The following is a 27,818-nucleotide window of genomic DNA, read 5'->3' as shown; positions in this document are numbered from 1 at the left end:
GTCGTCGGTATTTTCAGGTCAGCCTTGGGGTGTGATCAGATTGCTTTTTATGTCATATTCCACTAGGAGGCACATGACGTTTTGATATAAGTGTGAAGCGACATTCCGAGAGCAAATTATTATGTACTTTGATGATTATTTGGTGATTTGTGTGTTTTTTCTCATATGACACCTGTTGGGGGTGCATTGGGGTCACAACAAAGCAGGAAAAAAATCATGAAAAGCTTTCTCTGAATCCTACAGGAAGGAAAGGGGGAGGGCAGCAAAGTTGGGAAGAAAGTTCTTTTTTGGAAAGGGGGCTTCAGTAGCAGCACGTGGGGAAGGGAGTGGTCTAGAATTGATGGAGGGAGGTGTGTGTGGGGACCTGCTAGACAGAATGGGAGGGAAAATGGGCTCACGTTTCAGCCTGACTGGGGGTAAGGGGCCGGGCTGATACTCGGGAATATACGAAGATTCATTGAAGGCAACGGGGACATAAAACTACCGCTTGTGGCCCTCAAAGCGGTTGGTGCTAAGCTTGTTCCTGCAGGTCCGAGTCCTGCCTGTCGGATTCTCCCCCTCCCTCCTCCTCCTCCCCTCGCCACCGCTCGGCAAGGGTGACTGTCGGATGGTGCGGCTTTAAAATCACTGGTGGACAGATACTTGAGAGACTCCATTTGCGCAAGAACTTCTTTTTTCCTCCAGGGCCACTGCGTGTCTAATATTTAGACATGGTGAGCTTCCTGGATTCAAGGACTCTACTGCTACTCGCAGCCGCACAAGTGTGCTTATTAACCCTTGTCAGATGTCAGGCCAACAATCGTAAGTGCTCTTTACTTCTCTGACTCTTTCTTCCATCTCAATGTCGTTTTTTTTGCACAAGGTGCGGAGCTTTTACATGCAAGTTGGAAAAAAGTTTGCAAGCTCAGGTGTGTGTGTGTTTTTGTGTGTGACTAATAGTTGTGTGGACCTTCTGGATAATAAGTGGGACATTTCCCTTGGTGGCATAAAGACTTCATTTTATGAATAAAAAATGATAACTGACAAAAGCTGGAGCCAAATCTCAAAAGTTAGCTTTGACTTCCCCTCGGTGCCTTTCGTACTCTTCCACCTCCTCCTCCTCCTCTTAAGATGAACACCTGTGGGTGCTTTATGAGCACTGCCAGGCTCATAAAGCATCAAGTTTGTACACTCAAAAATAGATTAGAAATACTCCTTTGAATGTACATACGTAAGTCATTTGAACAAGGTGTGATTAAAATGTGTTCAACTATTTATTTTTCAGATGGAAGGCAAATGACATCAGTTTATAACATTTTAATCATGTGCAACCAATGTGCTTGACAAATCTAGCGTTTTTTTTTTTTTTTTTAAACATAAGTGGCACTTAACGTTCCATCATAATGAGCAAAATTAGCATAGTAGGCCCAAGTGGTCACCAACCTTTTTTTTTTGTGCAAAAAAATCTTACATTTTTTAACTTATTGTACCATTACGAGTACATTATTTAATGAATATTTGAAAATTTAAAAAATGCTATATATTGTCATTAAAGTTAAATACAACTGAATTGTACTTAACAAATGTACTGAACTGATTTAAAAATAGTTAAAATCTATCTATCCATATATGGATCAATATGGATCTATCTGTATCCATCACTATCTCAAAGTCAAAGTCTGCTTTATTGTCAATTTCTTCACGTCAAGACACACAAAGAGATCGAAATTGCGTTCCCTACTATCCCAGGGTGACAAGACATATTACATTTTATAAATATATCTATGTATCTATATCTATACACTATCTGCATCCATCCATCCATCCATCCATCCATCCATCCATCCATCCATCCATCCATCCATCCATCCATCCATCCATCCATCCATCCATCCATCCATCCATCCATCCATCCATCCATCCATCCATCCATCCATCCATCCATCCATCCATCCATCCATCCATCCATCCATCCATCCATCCAATTCAGTGATTCTTTCGCATACCACTAGAGAAAGTCGATGTGCCAGACAGCCACTCACTTTGAGGTTGAGGAGGAGCTACTGAGCAAAAAGTGAAAGGTGGTCAGGCTCAAGGGCCTTTAGTGAAAAGTGATCACATTCCATTGCCGTCAGAGGGCATCCAGGCGGATTCGAGCTCGCCTTCTCTTTTTACGTAATATTTGCATGAAAATATGAAATGAATGTCCCTCCATCAGTAATCACATAAATTGGCCCTTTAGTCCTTCTAAAGTCAAATTGAGTATTCATGAGAGATTTAAGAGTGAAGGAGCGGCTCCAGGAATAATATTCCAGAAGCACGTTTTCCATCTGCTTTAAAGATTGCCCATAAAACGCGACAGTCGGCCTGCGTGCAAGCAGGAGACGGTCTGGGAAGAAATAGAGAAGACAGGGCCGTTTGTTATCTTCTAGAGAAGGAGCCAATTCAAGGTGGATTTTCACCTAAAAATGGGTCAACGTAGAAGCCAGTTAGATCTCAGGTTACCCTCACCAAAACAGAAGCCCCTGTCTTATAATACTTCTTTTCTGACTGTTAACTAGGGTAAGAAAGTTTTGGCTGGAGAGTGGTAGTAAAGTCATCTGAGGAGGCTTGGGTCACTTTTCGACCCTTTTAGTGAGCCTGCTGTGTAAAAAAGCTCACCAGACAGCATAAGATGGAAAACAGCTCCTCAAGATGCACCTGGGAACACTTTGTGCTCCACACACACACACACACACGCGCGCACACACGTCTTCTCTTCTGGATAGAGAGGGACGTCTTATTTGTATCATTATAGTGTCTTTTTAGACATTTAGGTGGACACATGTGCTTTTGACAGCAAGTAAAAAGCTTTGTGCATGAAAGCTGAGCCCCCTCCCCATCACTCAACCCCTGGCACCAAGGTTGGCTCCCGCAAGGCAAAAAGTTAGTGAATTGCCCACTCTGTCCACCCTTCCAGAAAGGCTACATTCATTCATGGTGCATGGGGGGTCTTTAAATCACCTCCACCTGAGAACGTTTCCAAAAGGTAAACATGGCTACTGTATTTGGAGAGTGTGTGTAGTGTGTGTGTGTGTGTGTGTGTGTGTTCTGTATACCCTCCCATGACTTGCATATGCAGTTAAAGCATCTGTCAGTGGAAAAATCAACTCCAGTGATAAAAAGGACAGACAAGTATGGAAGTAACCATAAGCAAGATCTTTGTTGGGGAGGGGGTTGCTTTAATGTGCTTTAATGTACAGTAGCAGCATTGAGATGCATTGGATTTGTGTGCCAAGTTGACATCTGAATGCCAAGTCTGTTTCTCATGTCCAATAAATGTAAACCAGCCCAATATGGAACTTTTTTTTTTTTTTTTTGCTCATGGCCTCCAGGTCCTGTGCAGATTCTGCAAGGTTCAATCCTGTAGCATTACAGCGCCACTCAGTGGTTGTGTCATAGGTTGGCTGAAAATTTAATGAAATCCCAGTTGTTAAAACCAATGTGGTACATAATTGACCCAATTTGGGGTGAATGTGTCTTTATGTAAGAAGTTATGTTAGGAGGTATTTTTATTTTACGTTTTTACAAAAGTTGTGTGTCCAATTGTCCAAATATGCTATTTTTCAAGAGTATAATGCATATTAAGCATTTGAAGGGAATAAATGCTTTTGGGTGATCGTTATTTATTTAATTATTTATTTATGATTCGCTGTTGCCCTTAGGTTTTCTTTTTTATTTATTTATTCCGGGGCCATTAGCTCTTTCTTTTGGAATTGGTGCTGATAATGAAGAAATATATGCACCTGTTTCTGTGAAATCCATCTAATGTTTTTACTTACTCTTATCACCCCCTCCACACGCGCCCTGACGCATGTGCCTTCTGGCCGGCGCAGAGGAGGATGCCCTTAGCTGCTTGCAGGACGGCCAACGCTATACCGACAAGGATGTGTGGAAGCCCGAGCCGTGTCGCATCTGCGTGTGCGACACCGGGACCATCCTGTGCGACGAAATAGTCTGCGAGGAGCTCAGAGGCTGCCCCAATCCTGAAATCCCATTCGGAGAGTGTTGCCCCATCTGCGCCGCTGACCCTTCGCCGCCCATTGGTTGTAATTTATTTATCTCAATCTTTTCATAAATAAATTACCCATCCATGTTGTTTACTTTGGGGCAAGACAAGAAAATGCTTTATTTTCTGTTTGCCCACTCAGGGTAAAGACATGAAAGAGCAGATCTCACTGAAATGCTTCCTTAAAGATTTTTTTTCTACATGCTCACCTTGGCCCCACCTTGCCGGAATAATCTTTGCCTGGCGTAAAAAAAACAAAACATGTGGGAGCTATTAAAGGAAATAGCTCAAGTCAAGGAGACGCAGCTTCACAGTTCTCCTTCACATCCCTCATGCTCTCTGTGTGCTTTTGTGGGGGAAAACTGTGGCAGCCTGTCTACTAAGTCTTCATGAATGAGGTTTATATTTGAAGAAAAAAAAAACTCCCTGAGGAAGCATGAGTGAAATCAAGTGCCTGACTGTTGATTGAATAAAATGCTTTTATAGTTTCAGTTCATTTTGCTGGCGTCGGGCAGAATCCATGTACATTCCAAATAGATACATTGCCATCATCAAAGAGAGCCAATGTTTTTTTTGTTTGTTTCACAAATATCATAGATTTGTGAAAAATAATGTGACAGGAGATTTCAACCCGACGCCAGCAATTTATGCTTGTTAACTGTGCAACAGCTAGCAGCAGTTTTAAATTGCACAGTTTCATATTACAATTACAAATTTTCAGATTTGGCTTGTATTAGCGCTAATTTTTATTTTTGCTGACTGACTCTAGAATTTCTGAAGTCATCATGAAGACTGGCTTCTTTAATGTTTCTAAATTATTATACATTATATATAATGTTTTCTTCCTTAATTAACCTCATATGTCAATAAACAAAATATATGGTAACGCGCTTTCTACCGTCGCCTGCTGCTCGGCGAACGGCACGAAACATCTGCTTTCTGCTTTAACACTCTTTCGCTTAAGATGGAGAGTCAGCAACATCCAAATGGGCAACTAGGGGTGCCAAAATATCACTTCTATGCAGGTTTTTCTTTTGAGTAGGGAGATTGAAATCCCTTAATAAGCGGTTAGCAGCAAGCCGACAGATGTTAAAGATGTGCTGTTTTTGTATTATTTATTCAACTTTATGCTAATGCTTTCTCTCGTCTCTACTGCAACATCACAGGAACACCTGGAGTTAAGGTGAGCTTTGAAAAAATAAACAAATTCACTTGATGTAATTTTTAATTTTATTGTTGTTATTTATGGTTTTTTTCTTTGTTTTGGTTTGTCTTACAGGGCCAAAAAGGTGAACCTGGAGATATTACCGATGTAAGTAAACACCACTCAGTGATCTCCCCATCAAACTTTTGAGATTATATTTGAAATGGATATTTACGCAAAGGGATAGAAAGGTCCAATTGTTACAAGGTCCTTCCTCGTCGCCACCTGGAAATGCTTTGCCCCTCTGAGTGCATGCTACTTTGCAGCGGAAAATATAAATGGAATTGTTTATCTTATCTTTGGTTTAAATAAGTTTTCCCTTCAGAGGTTAGCCATTAGCGCTAATGACATGCAAAATGTGGACAGTTATTCAAACTGCAAAGGATTGTTGAAGGGTTCATTGTTATGGTTCTATTTTTAATAATGGATATATTTTAAAAATGCAACATTTACATTAAGTTTGTTTTTTTAGTCTCACTTCAATATGTTTTCCGTTTTAGTTAAATGCACCACATGAATTGCTTCAGCATTTATACAGACAGAGCCTTGACGAGAATTGCATTCTCTATTTACTAACTGATTTCTTAATTGTTTTTTTACAACACAGGTCGTAGGACCAAGAGGACTCCCTGGCCCTATGGTCTCAATCATTCATCCATTCATTCATTGCACACATACATAAAATGAGTGGTCTAACATGACTTGGTCACTCAGGGGCCACCAGGGGAGCAGGGACCACGTGGACCAAGAGGAGACAAGGGAGGGAAGGTCAGTTTGTTTTCTTTTATTGTTTTAATTGACTCAAGAGGTACAGCATGTTCCTCTTAAGATGGTATGGGCTGACAGAAAGGTGACCTTTCATTCACTCGTGTCATTTGCATTAAGCAACACAAGAGGGCCTGTCGTGAGCTCGTAATGTAAACACGATTCCTTTCTTCGATCAATATGTTGTACATACGCACACCAAACACATTTTACAGCACATTCTTGCGATTTGTCGACACATGCATCCTTGCCTAGTCTGGTGTGACCTCGTCAATCATCATCTGCCTCCTTGGATATGTCTTGAAAGTGAAAATTTACACATTTCATTTCAGTTTTTTTTTTTTTTTTCAGTTTTCTGCAGTGCAATAAAAATAATTGAGTAGACCTTGATTATCATTGCTTGACAACAATAAGACGCAGAAAAAAGACATATTACCAAAATGTCATGCATTAGTGAAATAATGAAATGAGTGGATAAATTAGATGAAATCAATTATTTGTTTTGTTTTTGTCATTCTGATTATTTGATGAATTGAGTCATTTTTTGTGACCAGCGCAAGCCTAGCGCAAAATGTATTCTAACGAGAGTTTCGTTTCTACGGTTGTTTTCGTAGACGGGCGCAGGTAAAAAAAGGTTGTTTGCGCTGTTGTGAGAGTGAAAAAAAACAACTGCTTCCCAGTCAATGAAAGCGGCTCCTCTCATTCCCTTTAAATTTAGCCCAGCACACAGTCGTTGTCACTGTCACTTCAGTGCTTATTATTGAAAAAAAATATAGTAAAGTAAAGTAAATTATTTTTCTTTATTGGTTCCAGGGAACAGCCGGTCCCCGTGGTAGAGATGGCGAGCCTGGCACCCCTGGAAACCCTGGCCCACCTGGACCACCAGGACCTAATGGGCCCCCCGGCCTTGGCGGAGTAAGTGTCAAAAGATGCTTGTCGATGTTCAAAATTAGGTTACGTTGCCACCATAGGAACACAACTCCGTTGTAAATCAAGGACCCCGAAAACTGCATTAGCCAACGGCAACAACAATAAACAGACACAATTCAGTTGCTGAAAACTGTAAAAGATGTTACTGCATGCTTTGAATGGGACAAAACAGCGCCATCTTGTGGACACCGAAATCTGTCCTTCCCAGCATGTGGGAAAGGAAAACCAGACTTCCATTTGTTTAACTTTACAACTGAGGGAAAAATCAAATTTTTTTTTTTCTAGAATTTTGCTGCTCAAATGGCAGGTGGCTTCGACGAGAAGGCCGGCGGTGGCGCTCAGATGGGCGTGATGCAAGGACCCATGGTGAGCCAGCAACTTCTCCTTCTTTACCCTCAGCTTGGTTCCTTTTGCAAGGGCACATCAATATGTCACAAAGCTTATTAAAAGAGAAAACCGAACAAGGAGCTTCACATCATCATCATCATGAGGGGGGAATTAAGCGATCAAGAAAGGAGAAGAAAGCTGAAGATTTTCAACTAAAGAAGCTTATTCTACCTGGAATGTTTCTGGAAGATGGAATTAGAAGTTCAGGACCGGATCAGTGGCTTTACCTTGGCACCGAGAAGGGTGACATTTAATTGAAAAAAAAAAAAAAAAACACGCAGGACCCTGACCGTATGGAACAACACTGCTACTGAGAACTTCTTAAACACACATGCAGTATATGCATAAGTTCTAACCCGACAGAGCGCCATTGATAATTCTGAAGCCACGGTGGTGAAGGCTTCCCGCTCCCACTCAAAGGTGACTTTCATTCCCTCCAGAGGACCACTGTGTGTTTATTTAATTTTTTAGGAATTATTTTAAAACTGAGCCAAGATGCTAAAAGACGTGTTTATAAGGGAATATGTTTGACTCGTAAAATATTTTCATTACTTTCATTCATTTTCTAGTGCTTGTCGTTAACATTCACGAACAGTCATTATAGAGCATCCGCTAAATTCTCAAGGGGAAAAAAAGTTTGATTCTGTCTTTTTCTATTATTTTATAATTAGCAGTAAAACACAATGCAGCTGTTTCTCCCAATAGACTAACATATTACTGCTAAAATGGCGCCATCTACTGGTGGTTGTGCATCAGTAAAGTTGTTTCCAGTTTTACACTTTACAGTGGAGCAGCATCAGAACCTCCTTAACCCAGTGGAAAAAATGTCATTGACTCATGATGAGAACATACAAAGTCCACAGAGGAATGCTGGAGCCAAGATTCAAACCCAGAATTTCTGAATTGTGAGGCAGACATGCTAACCACTTGCGGTTCTCATTTAAAAAACACTTAATTTCTTGTTTTCCCCCCAATGTGAGTGTTTGCCTCATCAGCTTCACAGAATGTGATTTTCTCTTGTCGGTGCGGTGGGGGTTTGAGATTGAGGCTGAGCTAAAGAGAAATGCGTCACAGGAATCTTCACCTGCTGCTGAGGGGAACAAGTCACCCTGCGCTTGTCGGCCGTCCAAGTCATGCAGAGTTCAAACATGCACAACTGTCAACCATGGAGCTATGCAACCAGGGCAGATGACACTGTGGAATTTCAAATGATTTTTTTTTTTTTTTTTTTTTTTTTTTTTACATGTGGAGGTGGTCTAGCCCGAGGCCTGAAAAGTTAAGGTGTTTTATAGCCAGTTTCAAATACTGTCACCATCAAAGAGGGCAAAAGTGCTAGCTCACATACTGTACTTAAGTAGACATTCAGAAACTGGTGCTGAAAAAGGTAGAATTACTGGTTTAACTTCTGTAAGACCCTTTAAAGTCAAAGTGCGTTTGAAGATAATTGCTGAAAAGCATTGAAAGCATGTACACAGACTCTACGTCATCATTTAGAAATTGCAAGTGTATCAAATGGAATTGTTCCAAATATATCGATAATCCAGATATGTATCAAATAGTCTTATTAGACAGATATTTGTATCTTTGAAGGAAATGTGACATTTGCAGTCGTGGCAATATCATTCGCATGTATACTGACAACAAGATTGCTCCATTGGAAAAATGCACACCCCTGGTTCAATGAATGGATTTGGACAATGATTCAGATGCCAACTTTTCACATTTTGGGAACAAAATAGCCCCTCCCACATTTTAAAGGAAGTTGAGCTACTTTGTTTACATAAGCATTAGCGGTGCCAGTTAGCCTGCAGATTCATACATCGGGAAAGAAAATTAATTCAAAACTGTTCATTCCTGATGATGTTGTTCTCTTTCCAGGGCCCAATGGGTCCCCGAGGACCACCTGGACCCACTGGATCTCCTGTAAGTATCCACTTGACAGTATAAACGTTGTAGTCACACACGCACACCTGATAATTGAGTGTAACGCAACCAGGATGAACCATATGTTTACAAAGTGGCAGGTTCTCCCAGCCGCCAGCTCCATTTTTTTTTCTTTCACCTAACAATTTATGTCTGGCGCCCCCCCGCCTTCTTCGTCTTCACCTTCTCGCCCTCACCTGAAGGCCTTGCAGGTTCCTCCCAGCCTGCAGAAGAAAAAGCATTAGGCAGGTCATGTCCACAAACGGGTCTCAACTTGAAGGATACGTGTCTAAACCTCCAGGTGCTTGCAGGAGAAAAAAAAAAAGCTCCTGTGTGTAGACTATAAGCATTATTTGTGGATTTCAACCACTGCATTTAATTTATCATAATAAAAATGTGCCTGTTTTTTGCATTTAAAATATGGATGCCCGGAGGCCCTATAATAGTCATGCAGACACAAACTTAATTGCTTTATTAGTACTATTACAGTATCAGACAATACTGTATGTTAGCTCATAAAAACTCAGCTTCTTCGTAAGCACTTCTACTTTGTTTTTTTAAATACCTTTGTTGTTTCAATTTTTTTAGAGAACAGCTTAATTTGTATTTTTGCGCTTGCATTTTCACTTTTGTTATTTTTATTTTTTCATATCATTATTATTATTATTTGGGGAGGTAACATTTTTAACATGCCTTTGTATATTTGTGTAGGGCCCTCAAGGATTCCAAGGCAGCTCGGGAGAGGCTGGAGAGCCCGGACAATCTGTGAGTGTCATTCCTGCCTCCACACAGTTTATACTACAGTATCTCTTTCAATACATGACCTCACTATATATTATGGCAATGAGCGTAAAAGAACGTCCTATATCATGCTCAGCCAATTGAACATTTTGCTCAATTTGTGAGTAAAAACTGAGTGGCTACGTGCGGATTGTAATAACATATGTTTTTTTTTTCTTTTATTGATTTATGCTAGTAGACAACGTTTCACTCCCGCTAGCTCTTTGCTTCCTCCTCTCCTTTATTTACCCCAAATGAAGCTTCCAGAATTCACATGACCTTGGCCGCTTTTTTTCCCAATCCCCCAGCAGGTAGATTGAACCCAGGGGCTGCGCTAATCTTTCCCTGTGGCGTTTGGGATTATTTTGCTGCTCCCCCTTGACGGCGCATCATTATGTGTGATTAAAATCAATGCTCGCCAACTGAGAAAAGCTGGACGGGTGCACATTGAAATTATTATTTTAGTCTCATACCTGTGGTTGTTTCCTCGATGTTTACAGGGTCCCATGGGACCCCGCGGACCACCGGGACCTTCTGGAAAACCTGGAGATGATGTGAGTGTGCAAAAGTTGCAAATGAAAGGCAAAAAATTATAGAGATTTGAAAAGATTCATTTCCACTGAAGTCACTTTTTGTGAGGTTCCTGACACCAGCATGCAATTCTCTTTTGTGCCACACGATGGCAGCATACACTCGATTTCACTATGTATCTAGCAATTCTCCAATAATTCTAATATTGACCAGAAGCAGCACTGTACAAAAGGCTTACAAGATTTATAGTTTTTCTCTCCATTTTTTTTATTTTTTATTTTTTTTTTTGACATTTTTCTTTGTGGCTTAGGGTGAAGCTGGAAAATCTGGAAAACCAGGCGAACGTGGACCTTCTGGACCTCAGGTGAGCGTGACATTACTTCACTGCAGATGGAGACGTGACAGTCATTTTCAAACAGGGATCAAACCCAAAATAATTTAATTTGCTTTTGAAAATCTTTTGTAGGGAGCTCGAGGTTTCCCCGGAACACCCGGCCTGCCTGGCATCAAAGGACATCGAGTCAGTCAAGGCTCTCGCTCATCTTCATGCTTTACAACTTTTTAGATTGTTTATTAATTATGTTTTCTCTTGTTTGTGTAGGGTTACCCTGGTCTTGATGGTGCAAAGGGAGAGACCGGTGCTGTTGGGTCAAAGGTATAAGATGGTCTATTATGTTTACTGATCATTTAGGGCCCCATTATGTATTAGTTTAGTTGGTGGGGAGCGACATTTTGATACATGAAACGACATGAAAAGTCAATTTTATTAAAAGGCAACTTTTATGGTAAGACCGACGTAATTAAAAAATAAATATGTGTAGTTTTCTTCTTTAATTTGGACTTTTTCATAAACAAAATTGTAAATTTGATAGTAAGGTCTTTTTCTCTGGGAAGAAAAAAATAGTTTTTCATCTAAAAAAAAAAATCTGACTTTTATCTTGATTTATTACATTGATATATTTTTATTGGACAAATTTCGTTGCTCTATAATAATAATAATAATAATAATAATACAATTTTAAATTAAGTTTTAATAAGATATTTTTATCATGACTTACAAAATGAAAAGCAGTGATCCTGACTGACATTGATGTTATTTTCCTGTGTGCAGGGAGAGTCTGGTGCTCCTGGAGAGAATGGAGCTCCTGGACCAATGGTATGTTTACAATATTTCAGAGATATGATTTTTAAGTTGCGGGCAAAAATTTACATTGTGACCATTTCACAGGGACCCCGAGGTCTGCCCGGAGAGAGAGGTCGTCCTGGACCCAGTGGGGTTGCTGTGAGTGCCTCAAATAATTCAGCAATCAATATGTTATTGAACATGTCCTGACATTTATTTTGTTTATTTCAGGGTGCCCGCGGTAATGATGGTTTGCCTGGCCCTGCTGGTCCCCCGGTAGGTGTCCAATTATATAAATTACCTTTGTTCATCTTAAGTCTGACTTGCTACCTGCCTTATGAGCATCTAAAATGTTTTGGGCTTTTTTTTGTTTCTTGTATAGGGTCCGGTCGGTCCTTCTGGAGCTCCGGGTTTCCCTGGCTCCCCTGGTGCAAAGGTCAGTCTCAAAGTTTCTGTGCATCTTGTTTGTTGTCCCTGACAATCACACCTACAGACTATTTGGAGTGGTCCATTGGCCTCTCGTGCATGTTTTTGGAATGTTGGGACATTTATTTAGATACAATCAAAGGGCATTAAAACGAACAAAATTCCCTAACAATATTTAATCAAATAGATTGATAATAATTAAATAATTTTAAATAAAATGTAACAAAATCAAGCTAATGAGCGAATCAATGAATCAAATGAATGACATTTGATTTTAAAAAACAGAGTACAGTAAAATGATTTGTAAACATAATCCAATTGAGTCAATTAATTTTCCTCAAATAAAATCAACACGCCTATCAACAAAAATATACCAGATGTATTTAAAGCAAATAAAATACAGTTAAAATCAGTTAAATAAAATAATAATAATAAAGGAAATCATTGGAAAAAACATAAAAGATCATTTCTAATACAATTTAATCACATATGTATCAACACCATTTCAACAGTTCAAGAGAGGTCAGCAAAATTAATGACAGTAATGGGATGGAGAAGTTCCAGAAGCACATGTCAAATTTCTTTATAGGAAAACCTCCAAATAGCCTTCAGTTTATTCAGAGGAGACCTTCCTTCCGTTGCAGCATTATCGGCCTTTCAAGATGCAATCAGTGTTTACATCAAATGCTACCCATAGAAATATACAAACACCAATTTGTTCTCACGGTTTTTATACTTCTTCTCAATCTAATACAGAGAGCAATCAGAACAGTTTGTGCCTTTGTGAAGAAGAAAAGTCTTTTGTGAGTCTGGACATGAAATTGTGATTATGTTAAGGAAAGCTTGGTCATGCTTTGAAATGAGAGAAAGCTGCGCTGTATTGAAAAGCATTTTAAAAGCGGCAGTCTGAGTGGAAACTTGGAGCGAGGGTCCCGTCCCCTCCAACCTTCTCAGTTCTGATTTATTCATCCAGAATGTGCAGATGCTCCCGCTGAATTCTGGGTTGATTCGGGGGCCTCGACATTGATGCTCTGTCTTCTGAGAATTCACAAATGGAAGATCTCTTTGGAAAATCTAGCAGTCATGCTGGCAACATATCAGCAACCTTTTTATTTTCTATTCTGAGTGTCTTGAGGACTGTTGAAATCCTTGACAAGGGTGCCCTTAAAAAGTCTCTTTCAAAATGACAGCAACCTTAATTATCCTTCAATGTGACACTTTATGCGTCTCTGCTGCTCAGAGGTCTTAAAAATGCCACTTCTGAAAATTGTTTATGGTGGCCACCGTTTTGACATTGGTAGACTAAATTTAAAAAAAAAAAATACTGAAAAATACTAAATTAGTTGTACCACTACTCTACTACTCTTTTTGTCACATTTGATGACTGTACTAGACATGCAGCTAAACCCATTCAGTACTTGATGCATCACATTTAAGCGCTAACTGGGCCCAAAACAAACAAAAGAATTTTTAGAAACTTGGCTGGATAAACCAAGACTAAGAATATCCCCCACAAAGCTCTTCCTGACGTCAAAATGAGTCACATATTTTGTCTGGAATTTCCCATTTATACTCTCCAGTGAACGCTATATGTATATAATACTCGAACGTGTGTTGTGATATCTGGGAAATGTCCAATAAGGTTGAGGGGCCTTTTTACATCACACCAACCAGAAACTGGAGAATGCATCAAAAATTGAGTTGAATGTAAAATAATAATTCGTAGGCTACAGTCCTAGTTCACTATCTCCAAATTCACCTATTCACGTTTTTAAACTACCCACTGTTATTCTCTAAAATACGCTAATTTGTGGATTTTGTGTTTGTGCTGGAATGCCACAAGATGGCGCTAAAGCCCTGTCAAAATAGGAACGACATAGAAAAGCGATCAACTAAAAAACCTGTACTTAAATAATAATTATATTTAAATGTATTGCACACCAACTTAAAATATTATACATAAATGAATTATTTCAAAATCTTTAAAGATGAAATGATTCATTTTAAAAGTTAAATACAACTGAACTGTACTTAATGAGCAATTATTTCACGAACCACTAGAGGGAGCCCTCACTCAACAACATTTGCTTGTCTATCAGGGAGAAGCTGGTCCCACTGGTGCTCGTGGGCCCGAGGGTGCACAGGGACCCCGTGGAGAGTCCGGCACACCTGGCTCATCTGGACCTTCTGGCGCTTCTGTGAGTGATTTGACGTGACATTCTTTCTCATTGTCCTTTATAATTAATGTGGGGAGGCTTACTTGTGCATTTTGTTCTTTTAAGGGAAACCCCGGTACTGATGGTATCCCTGGATCTAAAGGATCATCTGTAAGTTAAAAAAAAAAACTCTGTCCTGGTCTCACTTGACGATTATTTTGACTCATATTCTTATAAAACTGGAAATAAAGGACTAAGACTGAGTGTTTTGCTTGGAAGGGTGCTCCCGGTATCGCAGGCGCTCCCGGTTTCCCCGGACCTCGCGGGCCTCCCGGGCCTCAGGGAGCGACCGGACCTCTCGGGCCAAAAGGAACATCTGTACGTGATCACTGTGCATAATACAGCCACCAGCGATAGTAGCTTTCATCTGGAAAATACATGAACATTTACTTGAGAAATATTTGTAGATGACGGTCTGTTTTTGGCCTGTTTTGTCCTTCAGGGAGATCCAGGTATCACAGGCTTCAAGGGAGAGGCCGGACCTAAAGGAGAATTTGTAAGTTTTATTTCAATTTTATTTTTAAAATCGATACATTTTAATAGATCCATAGCTTATTGTTTCCAAATATTTTGTCTGAAAGAAAAAATAGCATTTATTTAAATGTTAGCATTTAGCATTTATTTGAATGTTTCTATGTTTCCTGTACTGTAGTTAGTTCTAAAAATGGCGGGTCTTTGCAGGGACCAGCTGGAATCCAAGGAGCTCCCGGTCCACAAGGAGAAGAGGGCAAGAGAGGACCAAGAGGTGAACCCGGTGCTGCTGGACCAATCGGACCTCCCGGGGAGAGAGTGAGTACCGTCAAATATATACAATCTGAAAGTTCTCCAGTTGTTTACAGCACAATCAAACCTGAGATTTTGTTTTCTGTTGGCTATTTATTGTTATTTACGCATAGGCCGTAGCCATGTCTAAAAAATATTGCTTTGGCACCATCTAGTGGTATCTGGGTGTCAAGTACCTTAACAAAAATGAGGGGAGGAGCTTCATTTATTTAAGGCCATGACTTTGCTGACATCTTGTGGCAATCTTTGTGTCCATGCTATTACAAACCGTTTTGTATGAAGTACAATATTTGTGAAGAGGCCAAATGCGTCTTTTTTTAAAGGTCTTGGAAAATAAGTATCCATCCACCCATTCATCCATAAGTGACTCTGTTTTGTTTGTAGGGCTCTCCTGGCAACCGCGGTTTCCCAGGTCAAGACGGTCTGGCAGGTCCCAAGGTGAGTCATGTCCTCTTTTCCAAAAAGAGAGCAATTAAGATGGTGATTGCTACCACAAATGGAAATCTACCCTTATTAAAATGCATTAGCGTTAGATAAGGAATGGGCAGTAGCACCCATAGAGTGCAACCTTGTCAACTTGCAATTGCAACATTTTTTCTATCATGCTTGCAAAATGTCATTTATGAGTCAGTGTTATCTCTTCTGATATGGGTGTAATTAAATTTTAATCCTCTGAACACCTTCACCTTCAAATATCAACTCCCAAAAAATCAGCATCCAGTTTTTGCTGACACATCTCTAGCATAGCATAAAGGCAATACATTTGAAAGCGTTCAAACATGTCCTACCATGTCACGGCCACCTGATGGAAGCATAGCTTCGAATCCGTCTCTACACCGGTGACCCAAATGTCTCACATGTCAACAGCAGAATCTCATTAAACATGATCTCCCCACACACAAATCTCATTTACGCTCAAATGAACCTGCCAGAATTTAATCTGCTCATCTTCAGCGGGTCAATGAAAGTCTTCACGCCATTAAAAGGAGAGCCTATCTACTCCTGTGGGCTCTTTGGGGGGTTGGAATGAAAGGCCTGTTATTGTTATGCTATTTCTTTATCTCTTCCTTTGTCTTTGTTAGGGTGCCCCCGGTGAGCGTGGACCCGCAGGTGCCAGTGGTCCCAAAGGTGCTAGCGGTGACCCGGGCCGTCCCGGAGAGTCCGGTCTGCCCGGTGCCAGAGTAAGTTCTATTGCATGGCATTACAGGAGAAATAAGAATCTGATGAGTATATTAGACATTAGAAAATATATAACAAATATTTGGGGGAATATGCAAATAAAGTACACATATACACAAATATCAAAATTAAATATAATATTCAATATAATATTTTTGAAAAATTAGGAAAGCTCTCAAATAATTTTGAAAATATATTATAATATTTGAAAAGATTTTTAAAAAAACGCATTATAATAAAACGTTACTATGCAAAATAATAGTAAAAAAGTGTGTATTTGACATTTCTTTGTATTCCTCTACAAAGTAATTATGTCTGCATTTGTTTGGATGCAAAGACATGCACTCTTGACATTAAATACGATATTAACAATAATTAGATTTTGAAGCTGCCTGAATTATTACCGTGCTTTATCAGTAAACCGTAAAGTGTTTCTTACTTAATCAGGACAAATTCCACTACCTTCAGTTCATTTATATATTTTCTATTTCTTGCTGTAGTAACTTATTCATCAGGCAATCTAGCAGAAGATTCAATTCCCTCAATGGACGTGTGCAACTCATCTGTATGCAAATGATCTGTTTTTGTTGATTGTGTGTCCATGTGCTCTGGCAGGGTCTTACTGGACGTCCCGGTGATGCCGGTCCCCAAGGCAAAGTTGGACCTTCTGTGAGTGCCTTCCATCCAATTGTATGACTGCTGTCAATCAAAAAAAAAAGACCATCAGGGGCTGTGATGTGATTTAGCATCCTAACAGCCACCGAGACGCTTTTTAGTAATCGAGCACTCCACACTTAATGACCAATCCAATCATTACCCACCAGCTCAGCAGTCACAATGTGTCAATTGGACATTTTAATATTCTTCACTTCATGGCTTGCGCGTTCGTTTTGGGGGATGAATTCCTCCATTGAATATTAACAACTTTTGCATTTTATTACTTACAAGTGCTGCATAGCTACAAATGACTTTTTGGACTGCGCAGGGAGGTCCTGGTGAAGACGGCCGACCAGGACCCCCCGGCCCACAGGGTGCCCGTGGGCAGCCTGGCGTCATGGGATTCCCCGGACCCAAAGGAGCAACTGTAAGTGAACGACTATACACAATTTTTTTTGTTGATCAATTCTCACGTTTGCATTGGGTCTCTGTGGTTTGTTTTATAGGGCGAGCCTGGCAAATCTGGCGAGAAGGGATTGCTTGGAGCTCATGGCCTGAGAGTAAGTGGAGCAATCATCGACAACAAAACATGGAACACACATGTTGACAATGTACTCTTTTCTTCTCCTCAGGGTCTGCCTGGTAAAGATGGTGAAACTGGCGCCGCCGGACCCCCCGGCCCTGCTGTACGTATTATTTACAGTTTTATAAACGGCTAAGGGACTTTTGCAAAGTGTATTTAATAGCAGGAGTTGATTTTAGTTTGTTTAGTTGTTATTTTTATACATTTAATTTTAGGGTCCCGCTGGCGAGAGAGGAGAACAAGGGCAGCCTGGTCCCTCTGGTTTCCAGGTGAAAGTCTCACTTATGCATAAAATGTACATAATTAAAAAAAAAAAAAAAAAAAAAAAGAAACTGTCATATATATTTAAAATAACTTTTATTATAATGTCTTGTCCATTAATCAGTATGTATTATTTTGGTCATATTTATTGCAACATATATGTAAATGAAATGTGCTCACACACACGATGATGGTGCTGTTGCTTGGACACAGGGTCTCCCCGGTCCCCCTGGTCCCCCCGGTGAGGGAGGAAAGCCTGGAGATCAGGTACGTGCGCTCTGAGTAGTCAGTCAATCATAACCAGCATTCAGCAGCCAGCCACTTGGGAGCTTGAGGACAATCTTATTTAGTCCTAAAGGAGGTTTAGCAAATGATGGGGTTTTTTGCTGCAAGTCAGCCTACCATGAGGTTTAGTACTCTACGTGTGTTTTTGACCTATGGCTAAGAAAAAATATTGATTTTGTTAACTGATACAAGATGGTAGCTCCAGTCCAATCTTTTTTTATTTTTTAAATTTTCATTGTGTATTCTTGAAGTACATATTCTTGAAAGATCTTGGTCGTTTTTGCCACCATCATGAAAATCATTCAATTAAATATTATTATATTTTCTTTTTGTTTGTACAAATCAAAGATTTAAAAAAAAAATTGCATTGATTCTCTGAGGCCCGATTCTTGTGTCATCACGTGTCACTTTCTCACTCCCACGTCAGGGTGTTCCAGGAGAGGGCGGAGCTGCCGGTACCACTGGACCCAGGGTACGTTGACACGATCCACGTATCTACTTGTCTGTGCATGTGTGTTAAATTGATTCATTAACTCAGTGATTTTCAATTATTTTAAACCCAGCCTCGACTTCTAAAAATTAATATATGATGTTAGTATTGTGAAATATAACTGACAGAAGTTAACATTTTTCGCTTTCATTTCATTGATGATCGCGCATAATTTCAACAATTATTATAGTAATTAGTCATTACCAATCTTATTGTGTTGATATTCAGGGAGAGCGAGGCTTCCCCGGAGAGAGAGGAGCTGCCGGTTCTCAGGGTCTGCAGGGACCTCGAGGTCTGCCCGGAACCCCTGGAACTGACGGACCCAAGGTGAGTCATTATGAGTCATAAATGCAACGCACGTCATCCCACCGTTTATTACATCTAAAATCAATAGCTGCCTGCTGTTTTTTCTGTCTGGCTGCTTTTCCCTAAAGGGCGACTGTTAATAGAGTGATAAGACTTCACAGCACTCACCATCAAACAATTATTAGTTAAGTACAAATAATCAGCTGTGTGTTTCCAAATCACCCACAGGCACATTTAAGGCATTTTAATTGCTGCAACATTGATGAAGCGGATGCTGTTGTCACACGCTCGGTTATCCGGCGTGATTTCCTTGTTTGAATTTAAGCATAATCAAATGCTGGTAAATAAATTGTACGGCTACAAATAAAATATTAGAATACATAAAAATACAAACAATGAAAGAATTTTTTTTGTATTCATTTTATTTTTAATATCCACCCGCATATTCCCACATAGATTTGATAAATGATCGTCTTCTGAGATCGATTTACGTCTGACATCTCGTCTCGTTGTTTAGGGAGCCATCGGACCCGCTGGAGGCGCCGGAGCGCAGGGACCTCCCGGTCTACAGGGTATGCCCGGAGAGAGAGGGGGCTCTGGTATTCCTGGACCCAAAGGAGACAGAGTAAGAATGTGTCCCAACATTTTGTCTCAGATATGTTTCCACACAAATGCAAAATTGTTGATAATAAAATGTGTTGTTGTTTTTTTTACCTGCATAGGGTGACATTGGAGAGAAAGGACCTGAAGGTGCACCTGGAAAAGATGGCGGCAGGGTGAGTTTTGAATGCTGGGGAAAAAAAAAAAAAAAGAAAGGGCTCTTTTTTCGTAGATAAGGCACGTGCGCTCAGACGTAAAAACTGGCCCACCTTGATTTTCATGCTGGTACAAACCTAATTTAGTGTGTTTTGGAAGTTGTCAGCACCTGATAACTTGGTGGCTAAAATTTAAACATGCTGATAGCAGGCCACAACTTGTGGCACTGGTGGTGAAATGTGAATTGTGCTGAGTTTTATTGAGATGCAGATTCTGCACTGTAGGCACATTTGAGATACTTTTGTACACTTGTTTATCTCACATTACTCCATCAGTAACAACATAAATGCCTGTTGATTAAACATAGGGTTTTCTTTTCAGGGTCTTACTGGTCCCATTGGTCCTCCTGGTCCTGGCGGTCCCAATGGTGAAAAGGTAAATTTGCTTTTTCTTCATACACACAATTCATCTTGAAATACACACTGGTGACATTTCTTTACTGTTTTCTCCCTTCAGGGTGAATCCGGTCCTGCTGGTCCTTCCGGAGCTCCTGGTACCCGTGGTGCCCCTGTAGGTTTTCCCCCATTAAGCCTGCCAAATGAATGCAAAATGTCACAATTGTACATTCACACATTTACCACTCCAAAAGGGTGACAGAGGTGAGACTGGACCTCCTGGGCCTGTTGGATTTGCTGGACCCCCTGTAAGTAACAGAAAGTCGATCATGATGCTGGCATGGCTAATTAGCGAGTATATGTTAGGATGACGCACAACGTCGTCTTGTGATTTGTTTATAGCTATCGCAGCATATCACCCCATGCACTCAAAATAGAAACGTGACAAAAACAGTCGCCTACTGTCAATTGTACTTGTAAAGGAGTCAGCTTAAAAGATTCACGTTGCTAAATTTCCTTAATTCTACTCTAAACTTGAAAACAAATTCCTTAAAAATTCTCTACTCATTTCTCCTCAATGACATTAAATAATTATTAAAATAATAAAAATGTTAGTACAAGGCGGCTCGGTGGCGCACTGGGTAGCACGTCCGCCTCACAGTTAGGAGGGTGCGGGTTCGATTCCACCTCCGGCCCTCCCTGTGCGGAGTTTGCATGTTCTCCCTGAGCCCGCGTGGGTTTTCTCCGGGCACTCCGGTTTCCTCCCACATCCCAAAAACATGCTTGGTAGGCCGATCGATCACTCCAAATTGTCCCTAGGTGTGAGTGTGAGTGCGAATGGTTGTTTGTCTCTGTGTGCCCTGCGATTGGCTGGCAACCAGTTCAGGGTGTCCCCCGCCTACTGCCCGATGACGGCTGGGATAGGCTCCAGCGCGCCCGCGACCCCCGTGGGGACTAAGCGGTTCAGAAAATGGATGGATGGATGGATGTTAGTACAAAATTAATCCAAATGGATAATTTTCAATTAGTTCATCTATGCTAAATGTTGGATCAAAAATGTAATTTCCAATATTGGAACATATGAACAAATGTCCGTTTTGCCATCTCAGCATTTCTGTTGAAAATAAAATCAACAAATAATAACTGAACACTAACACATAGCACTAGTCCACCAGTTAGCCATCCTGGGCTAACGTTATGGCATCCAAGTGACTCAAGTGTTCATGTCTCTCCTCAAGGGCTCTGATGGACAACCTGGACTTAAGGGAGAGATGGGAGAGTCTGGCCAGAAGGGTGACGCTGGCGCACCAGGACCACAAGGACCATCTGGTTCTCCCGGGCCAGCCGTGAGTCACTCTACTACAGATTATTATTATTATTATTATTATTATTATTATTATTTATTGCATGGAATTAATTGTCATGAGGCAATTGAGGTCAAATAGAATACACACCACGAAATTAACAGCGTGGTTCTTTTCCAGGGCCCCACTGGTGTTTCTGGACCTAAAGGTGCCCGTGGAGCTCAGGGACCTCCCGTAAGTGACCTCACAACACCCCAGAAATGTCGCCATCACTTCTAGTGAATGTCTGTGGGATGGGTTTTTATTCCCTCGCTCTCTTTCAGGGTGCTACCGGTTTCCCTGGAGCCGCCGGAAGAGTCGGACCTCCCGGTCCCAATGTAAGTCGCTTAGTCGCCCAATGATTACTGACACTGTACTGTACATGCACATCACAAGAAACGACAATGTACATTAGTTATATACAAAATGTGATTGGATACTTTCCAGGGCAATCCTGGACCTGCTGGTCCCGCCGGCCCCCCGGGCAAAGACGGCCCCAAGGGTGTGAGGGGAGACGGTGGCCCCCCTGGCAGACAGGGTGATGCTGGACTCCGTGGTACTGCCGGGGCTCCTGGAGAGAAGGGAGACCCTGGAGAGGATGGCCCCCCTGTAAGTGGCATCCTTTTTTAGCACTATGCAAGACTGGCGTGGCGGGGAACATTTTTTTTAGACGATGCGTTCCAAGTTTAAAGTGGCATCGTCTGTCAGGCTGCAGAGACATTTTCATCCATTAATACAGCCGGCTGTCATTGAGCGTAATAGCAGGGACGTCTTACTGACAGATTGATGGCAGGCCTCATGGCTTTTACCTTCCACACACACGTGTGCACATACACAATCGCAGATGACAAGACCTGTCTTGAAAATACCATCTGACAAATGATGACGCACTCAACATGATGGGCCCCTGCTGTCTACTACATACGTGTGACTGCAAATCATCATCATTGATGCTTACGATTTAACGTTTAATGGCGTCCCCGTTTCCTCTGTCCCAGGGTGCTCTCGGTCCCTCTGGCCCTCAAGGTTTGGCCGGACAGCGTGGTATTGTGGGTCTGCCTGGACAGCGTGGCGAGAGAGGTTTCCCCGGCCTGCCCGGACCCTCTGTAAGTACCTAAACATTCAGTATAACAAAAGATTAATTTCACCGTGAGATATAGCTTTGGTCTGTCACCCTTATAGCACGAAAAAAAAAGGTAGTGGATTTTACTGTTTCAAAATAATTCTCATGAATTATAATATATAATTATAGATATTATATAAATAAAAAAATATGTAAATATATTTTTAAATACGTCACTTTCAAATGCGAGTAACTGCTACTATGGAGATGGTGGGCTACACTCGCCTGAATTGTGTGCGGCCAGCGTTTTTATTCCTACCAGTCCCAATTATAGGCTCCGATACTGAGTACATTACATCGAATGTCCACCCTTAACTAGATCATGAGTCATGCCGTCTTTTGATTCCCTTTCATGGCTGTAAAACAGCCCTTTATAAGTTTGTACTGTATGTCCATATTTGCAGAAAATATGACATTATGTGATGCCATCTGCATCCGTCAGTCACGTCACGTAACATTGGTTGTCATGGCGATCGGCAGGCGGCCGTGTTGGATGTGACCGGATGAAAGCATCATTTATGTGAGGGGGATTGGCGTTTGCCTGACTTTTCCATCATAAAAATTGTACTACTACTTTCAATACTAATCTAATACTCTAATACTAATACAAGATATTGGTGGATTTTTGATAAAGAATAAAATGTCATTTAATGCTTGGATCTGACTGTCAAAGGCCTTAAAAATGCTAAATTGTTTTCTGTGTTCTGTCCAGTGTAGATAAAATATAAAGTATTATTTTCGTAACGACATTACTATAAAATATTTTTGTATAAACTTTTTTTATAATAATTCTGAATGAAAGTTAGGAAATTATTTTTTTGTCTTTGTATTCTTTGTTGTCAATTATGTCACACTTTGGGATAGTTAGATCCGTTGTAGGAAGTGCCAAATCGCTTTAGTGTTAGCAATATTTCTAGCAATCAAATAAAAGTCCCTAATGTCGTCAAACATATAAAATTAAATGCTATCTTCATAAAACTCATATACATTTAAATGATGTAAATGGGCCCGCCGGTTTACAGCAACTCACATTTATCATCGACTGTAGTTAAAAAAGAAAAAGACAGCAATGGAAGGTCTTTCGATGGATTCAGATTTAATCAAATAAAAATGGCGGAAGGATGAAACATGTCCGTACTACTTGCAGATGGAAGCAGTCCTTTAAATTTAGACCGTTTGGAATTAATTCTAAAAAAAAGACATCAAGCAAAGTTCATTTTGAGCCACCGTCTTAAAAATATCGGCTCACTTGTTTTTATCAGTTGCCGAGTTCCAAATGCTAATTATATTTCTTGCAATAAGTCATGACGTGACATTTTACACACGATTGTGACTGAAAACTCCATCCACGGGGGCTTTTATCAGCTTGACATACACGTACGCTGATGACTCACTTCCAACTCTTCTTCCTCTCAGGGTGAACCTGGAAAGCAAGGATCTCCCGGCGGCAGCGGAGACCGAGGACCCCCCGGACCTGTCGGACCGCCCGGACTCACCGGACCTGCAGGAGAGCCAGGCAGAGAGGTCAGTGAAAGGCCAAGAGCACAGCGGGCTGGGCAGAGGCCATTAATTCGCTCGTCACGTGTATACGACATGCGTTTACTACGTGAGCTCCTCAAGCACAGAGGAACAGGTGTTTGTTTGTTTTTTAAGATTAAAATTATTTCAATGTGGGCGTCTACATCACTGAATGTAAATACAACTATGTGTACATTGATCAATTGCTCATGTGACAGGGCAACCCTGGATCTGATGGACCTCCTGGTAGAGATGGTTCTGCTGGAATCAAGGTGAAACTTTCCATCCCAATTGTGCTCACTGTTGTTAGCAACTGTATATAATCACAACTAGTACCAATATTGAAACCTTTTTTTGCTCCAGGGTGACCGCGGTAACACCGGTCCCGCTGGCGCTCCTGGTGCTCCAGGTGCCCCAGGCTCCACAGGCTCGGTCGGTCCCACCGGTAAACAGGGAGACAGAGGAGAAGCTGTGAGTGCAAGCAAACGTTTGTGAGAATGTCAAGTTCCTGGCTGACTGTCATGCAACTCACTGCAATTGTTCTTTCTGTCCCTATTACTTAGGGTGCACAAGGACCCGCCGGACCGCCGGGACCTGCCGGTGCCCGAGGAATGCCAGTACGTAACTCTAAGATGAAAATATCTACCGGTACTTTCTCAAGTAATGCACAGGAGATACTCAGAAAAATAACCAAATTAAATTATTTCTTATTGTCAAATTTATTCCAACTGCTCCTCAAACTATTTGACTTAGTCACTCATTTGACTCTTTGTTCATAGGGACCCCAAGGACCTCGTGGTGATAAGGGTGAAGGCGGAGAGTCTGGCGAAAGAGGACAGAAGGGACACCGGGGCTTCACCGGTCTGCAGGGACTGCCCGGACCTCCGGTAAGCAGCCACGATTGCCTTCTCTACAAAGTTTTTATTTGAGTAAGGCATTAAAAATCCATGTGCTTCTCTTTTCTAGGGTCAATCTGGAGACCAAGGTGCTACTGGACCTGCTGGACCATCAGGACAAAGAGTGAGGGGACAAACATTTCTCCCATGACACTAATTTGTTACAGTGGCTTTAAATCTGTTGCTTTGAATGCAGGGACCACCCGGACCTACAGGGCCCAGTGGAAAGGAAGGTTCAAATGGTATGCCCGGACCTATCGGACCCCCCGGACCCCGCGGTCGCGGTGGAGAGACAGGTCCTTCAGTGAGTACGACTGGGAGGGACCACACTGAACTAACTAAAAAAGATGTAGAAAATGAACATGTTTTTTTTGTCTGTCAGGGTCCTCCTGGAAACCCCGGCCCCCCCGGTCTTCCCGGACCCCCCGGCCCCGGTATTGACATGTCAGCCTTTGCCGGCCTGGGTCACACGGAGAAGGCTCCCGATCCTCTCAGGTACATGAGAGCCGACCAGGCCTCCGGAAACCTGCGTCAACACGACGCTGAGGTGGACGCCACGCTCAAGTCCCTCAACAACCAGATCGAGAACATCCGTAGTCCCGAGGGCTCCAAGAAAAACCCAGCTCGCACCTGTAGGGACCTCAAGCTCTGCCATCCTGACTGGAAGAGCGGTAAGTGGTGACTATTACTTCACATTGTAGTTCGCAAATACAAAAAACTACTATTGGAAAACCTTTTTGTTCTTGAAATAAAATAAAACCAAGAGAGCTCAATTTTATTCTGCCTCTTGTTTATTATGGATGTAATTCCACTGTGCACCATTAAATGGCAGTGTGCTACTTTGCCACTGTGTAAATTCGAAAGAAGAAAGCAAAGAGGCATAGTTTTTGCTTAAGCTTATTGAATGTCTCATCCTCTTTAATCCTGCCTGTCACACTTACAGAAAATTTAGTCTGAAGTTAAATTTCTCATGTGCACGTCCTGTGTGTCCTCCCCGTGGGCCCGCAGGAGATTACTGGATCGACCCCAACCAGGGCTGCACCGTAGACGCCATCAAGGTCTTCTGCAACATGGAGACAGGCGAGTCCTGCGTCCGCTCCAAACCATCCAGCATCCCGCGCAAGAACTGGTGGTCCAGCAAGAGCAAGGACCGCAAGCACGTGTGGTTCGGAGAGACCATGAACGGAGGATTCCATGTAAGTGCACTTTTCGACTCTCTTATCTTACCATCATTGCTCAAATCTTACATTTGCTTCTATCCAGTTCAGCTATGGCGACGACAACCTGGCGCCTAACACGGCTGCCATCCAGATGACTTTCCTGCGCCTGCTGTCCACCGAGGCGTCGCAGAACGTCACGTACCACTGTAAGAACAGTGTGGCCTACATGGACGCAGCCGCCGGCAACCTGAAGAAGGCCGTGCTGCTGCAGGGCTCCAACGATGTTGAGATCCGCGCCGAGGGCAACAGCCGCTTCACCTACAGCGTCATGGAGGACGGCTGCACGGTAGGAAATGAACATGTTTTCATTTTACAAAGTTTGGCCACTATGGAAGCTTGACGGCTTTGCGTTGTGCGTGCCCGTGCAGAGACACACAGGCAAGTGGGGCAAGACGGTCCTGGAGTACCGGTCGCAGAAGACTTCCCGTCTTCCCATCGTGGACATCGCCCCCATGGACATCGGTGGCGCTGATCAGGAGTTTGGAGTGGAAGTGGGTGCCGTGTGCTTCTTGTAAGGACCAAGAAGATGCAGGAGGAGGAAAAAAAAAAATCCAAATAAATGAAAGTGGAGCACAAGGAGAGAAATCAAGACACTTTTTCTTTCTTTTTCTTTTTTTTTTCAATAAATGGGACTTCTTTTTCTAAGTTAAAAAAAAATATATCCCCCCTCGCCCCCACTAAATTGAACTCACCACGTAGGATGTTCCAGCACTGAATGGCAGCAACCAACAGCAGCAACTCACCTTCAGAGCTTCATGTGTCCGTGTTATTTATTTATTGTTTGGGCTCTGTGTGTTGCTTTAAGTCAATAAAAAGAAGCCCACTTACACATGTCGCTTAAAAAAAAAAAAAAATCATATCAGCAGGTCATTCTCAGATCGACCATTACTTTGTATTCTTACAATGGTGCTATACTTACATACGAGTTTATTCCAAACAAATGATGTGTGTGCACGCAAATATAAACATATAGCATTTCCTTTGCTGACCAAGTGCCTTCGCTTCACAATTCATTTTTTGAACACACCCAACTCAAACATTGTCTTTTGTTTTCCAATTGTAAAGCTACCTCACTAAAAAAACATTACAAAAATTGACTAAATGTTTGTTTACAGCCCCACCCAAAAAACTAAAATAAAAGGTGAGATGCTCATTCCCCTCACGAGATGTGACTTGACATTTTTTTAAAGCTCACGTGCATGCGTGAGGTTGTGTATATTTTTTATTATTGATAATAATAATAAAAATGATAATAGCATTCTTATATTGAAATGATCATGACTTTTTTTGTCAATGTAAAATGGGAAATAAAAGACACAACCAAAAGGTGACGACTGATCTTTTTTATCTGGCAGTGTTGGGAAATGTAATTTCACAGACTAGTTCAATGTTCAGTTGACAAATTTTAAAATTAGTTCATCGTTCATAATTGAAATTTTATGTCAACCCTAACCCTAATCACAAGCAGTCTCAAAGGGCTTTACATGTAGAAAAAAATTGGCAATTATTCTCAAAGCATGAACCCTGATCTTCAGCTCCCAAAAGGGGAAAAATGAGAAACCTTGAGAAGGGACCACAGATGGGAGGATCCCCCTTTCAGGATCACCAGGCTGAGATGGATGCAGAGAGGGCACATAGAAGGTGTAGAGGTGTACCTAATAACAGGCCACTTCATTAGGGAAAAAGCTTAAGTGAAAGTGAAAAGTGCCAC

The 27,818-nt window shown here is 41.5% G+C and overlaps 1 protein-coding gene across 2 annotated transcripts; it reads left to right on the top strand.

Moving 5' to 3' along the window:
- Window positions 1–398: 398 nt before the first annotated feature.
- col2a1b (collagen, type II, alpha 1b) lies at window positions 399–27,433 on the top strand. 2 transcript variants are annotated; one of them, XM_049732901.2, is made up of 54 exons: window positions 399–801; window positions 3,855–4,064; window positions 5,194–5,210; window positions 5,307–5,339; window positions 5,839–5,871; window positions 5,946–5,999; window positions 6,810–6,911; window positions 7,212–7,292; window positions 9,192–9,236; window positions 9,948–10,001; window positions 10,517–10,570; window positions 10,858–10,911; window positions 11,014–11,067; window positions 11,149–11,202; window positions 11,659–11,703; window positions 11,776–11,829; window positions 11,902–11,946; window positions 12,053–12,106; window positions 14,196–14,294; window positions 14,379–14,423; window positions 14,532–14,630; window positions 14,755–14,808; window positions 14,994–15,101; window positions 15,480–15,533; window positions 16,178–16,276; window positions 16,890–16,943; window positions 17,260–17,358; window positions 17,438–17,491; window positions 17,564–17,617; window positions 17,730–17,783; window positions 17,989–18,042; window positions 18,488–18,532; window positions 18,779–18,877; window positions 19,374–19,481; window positions 19,579–19,632; window positions 19,994–20,047; window positions 20,129–20,182; window positions 20,262–20,315; window positions 21,246–21,353; window positions 21,492–21,545; window positions 21,635–21,688; window positions 21,798–21,959; window positions 22,349–22,456; window positions 23,890–23,997; window positions 24,210–24,263; window positions 24,355–24,462; window positions 24,555–24,608; window positions 24,771–24,878; window positions 24,958–25,011; window positions 25,084–25,191; window positions 25,270–25,558; window positions 25,896–26,083; window positions 26,151–26,393; window positions 26,476–27,433. In XM_049732901.2, exons 1-54 carry the CDS (start codon window positions 711–713, stop codon window positions 26,620–26,622), a joined length of 4,476 nt encoding a protein of 1,491 aa, XP_049588858.1. In that variant the 5' UTR covers window positions 399–710; the 3' UTR covers window positions 26,623–27,433. The 2 variants fall into 2 exon arrangements, with proteins under 2 accessions (XP_049588858.1, XP_049588859.1); XM_049732902.2 differs by lacking the exon at window positions 3,855–4,064.
- The last annotated feature ends 385 nt before the right edge of the window (window positions 27,434–27,818 follow it).

This window comes from Syngnathus scovelli, chromosome 11 (assembly GCF_024217435.2).
Source record: "Syngnathus scovelli strain Florida chromosome 11, RoL_Ssco_1.2, whole genome shotgun sequence".
Lineage (NCBI taxonomy): Eukaryota > Metazoa > Chordata > Actinopteri > Syngnathiformes > Syngnathidae > Syngnathus > Syngnathus scovelli.
This window is presented reverse-complemented; position numbering and strand designations above follow the sequence as displayed.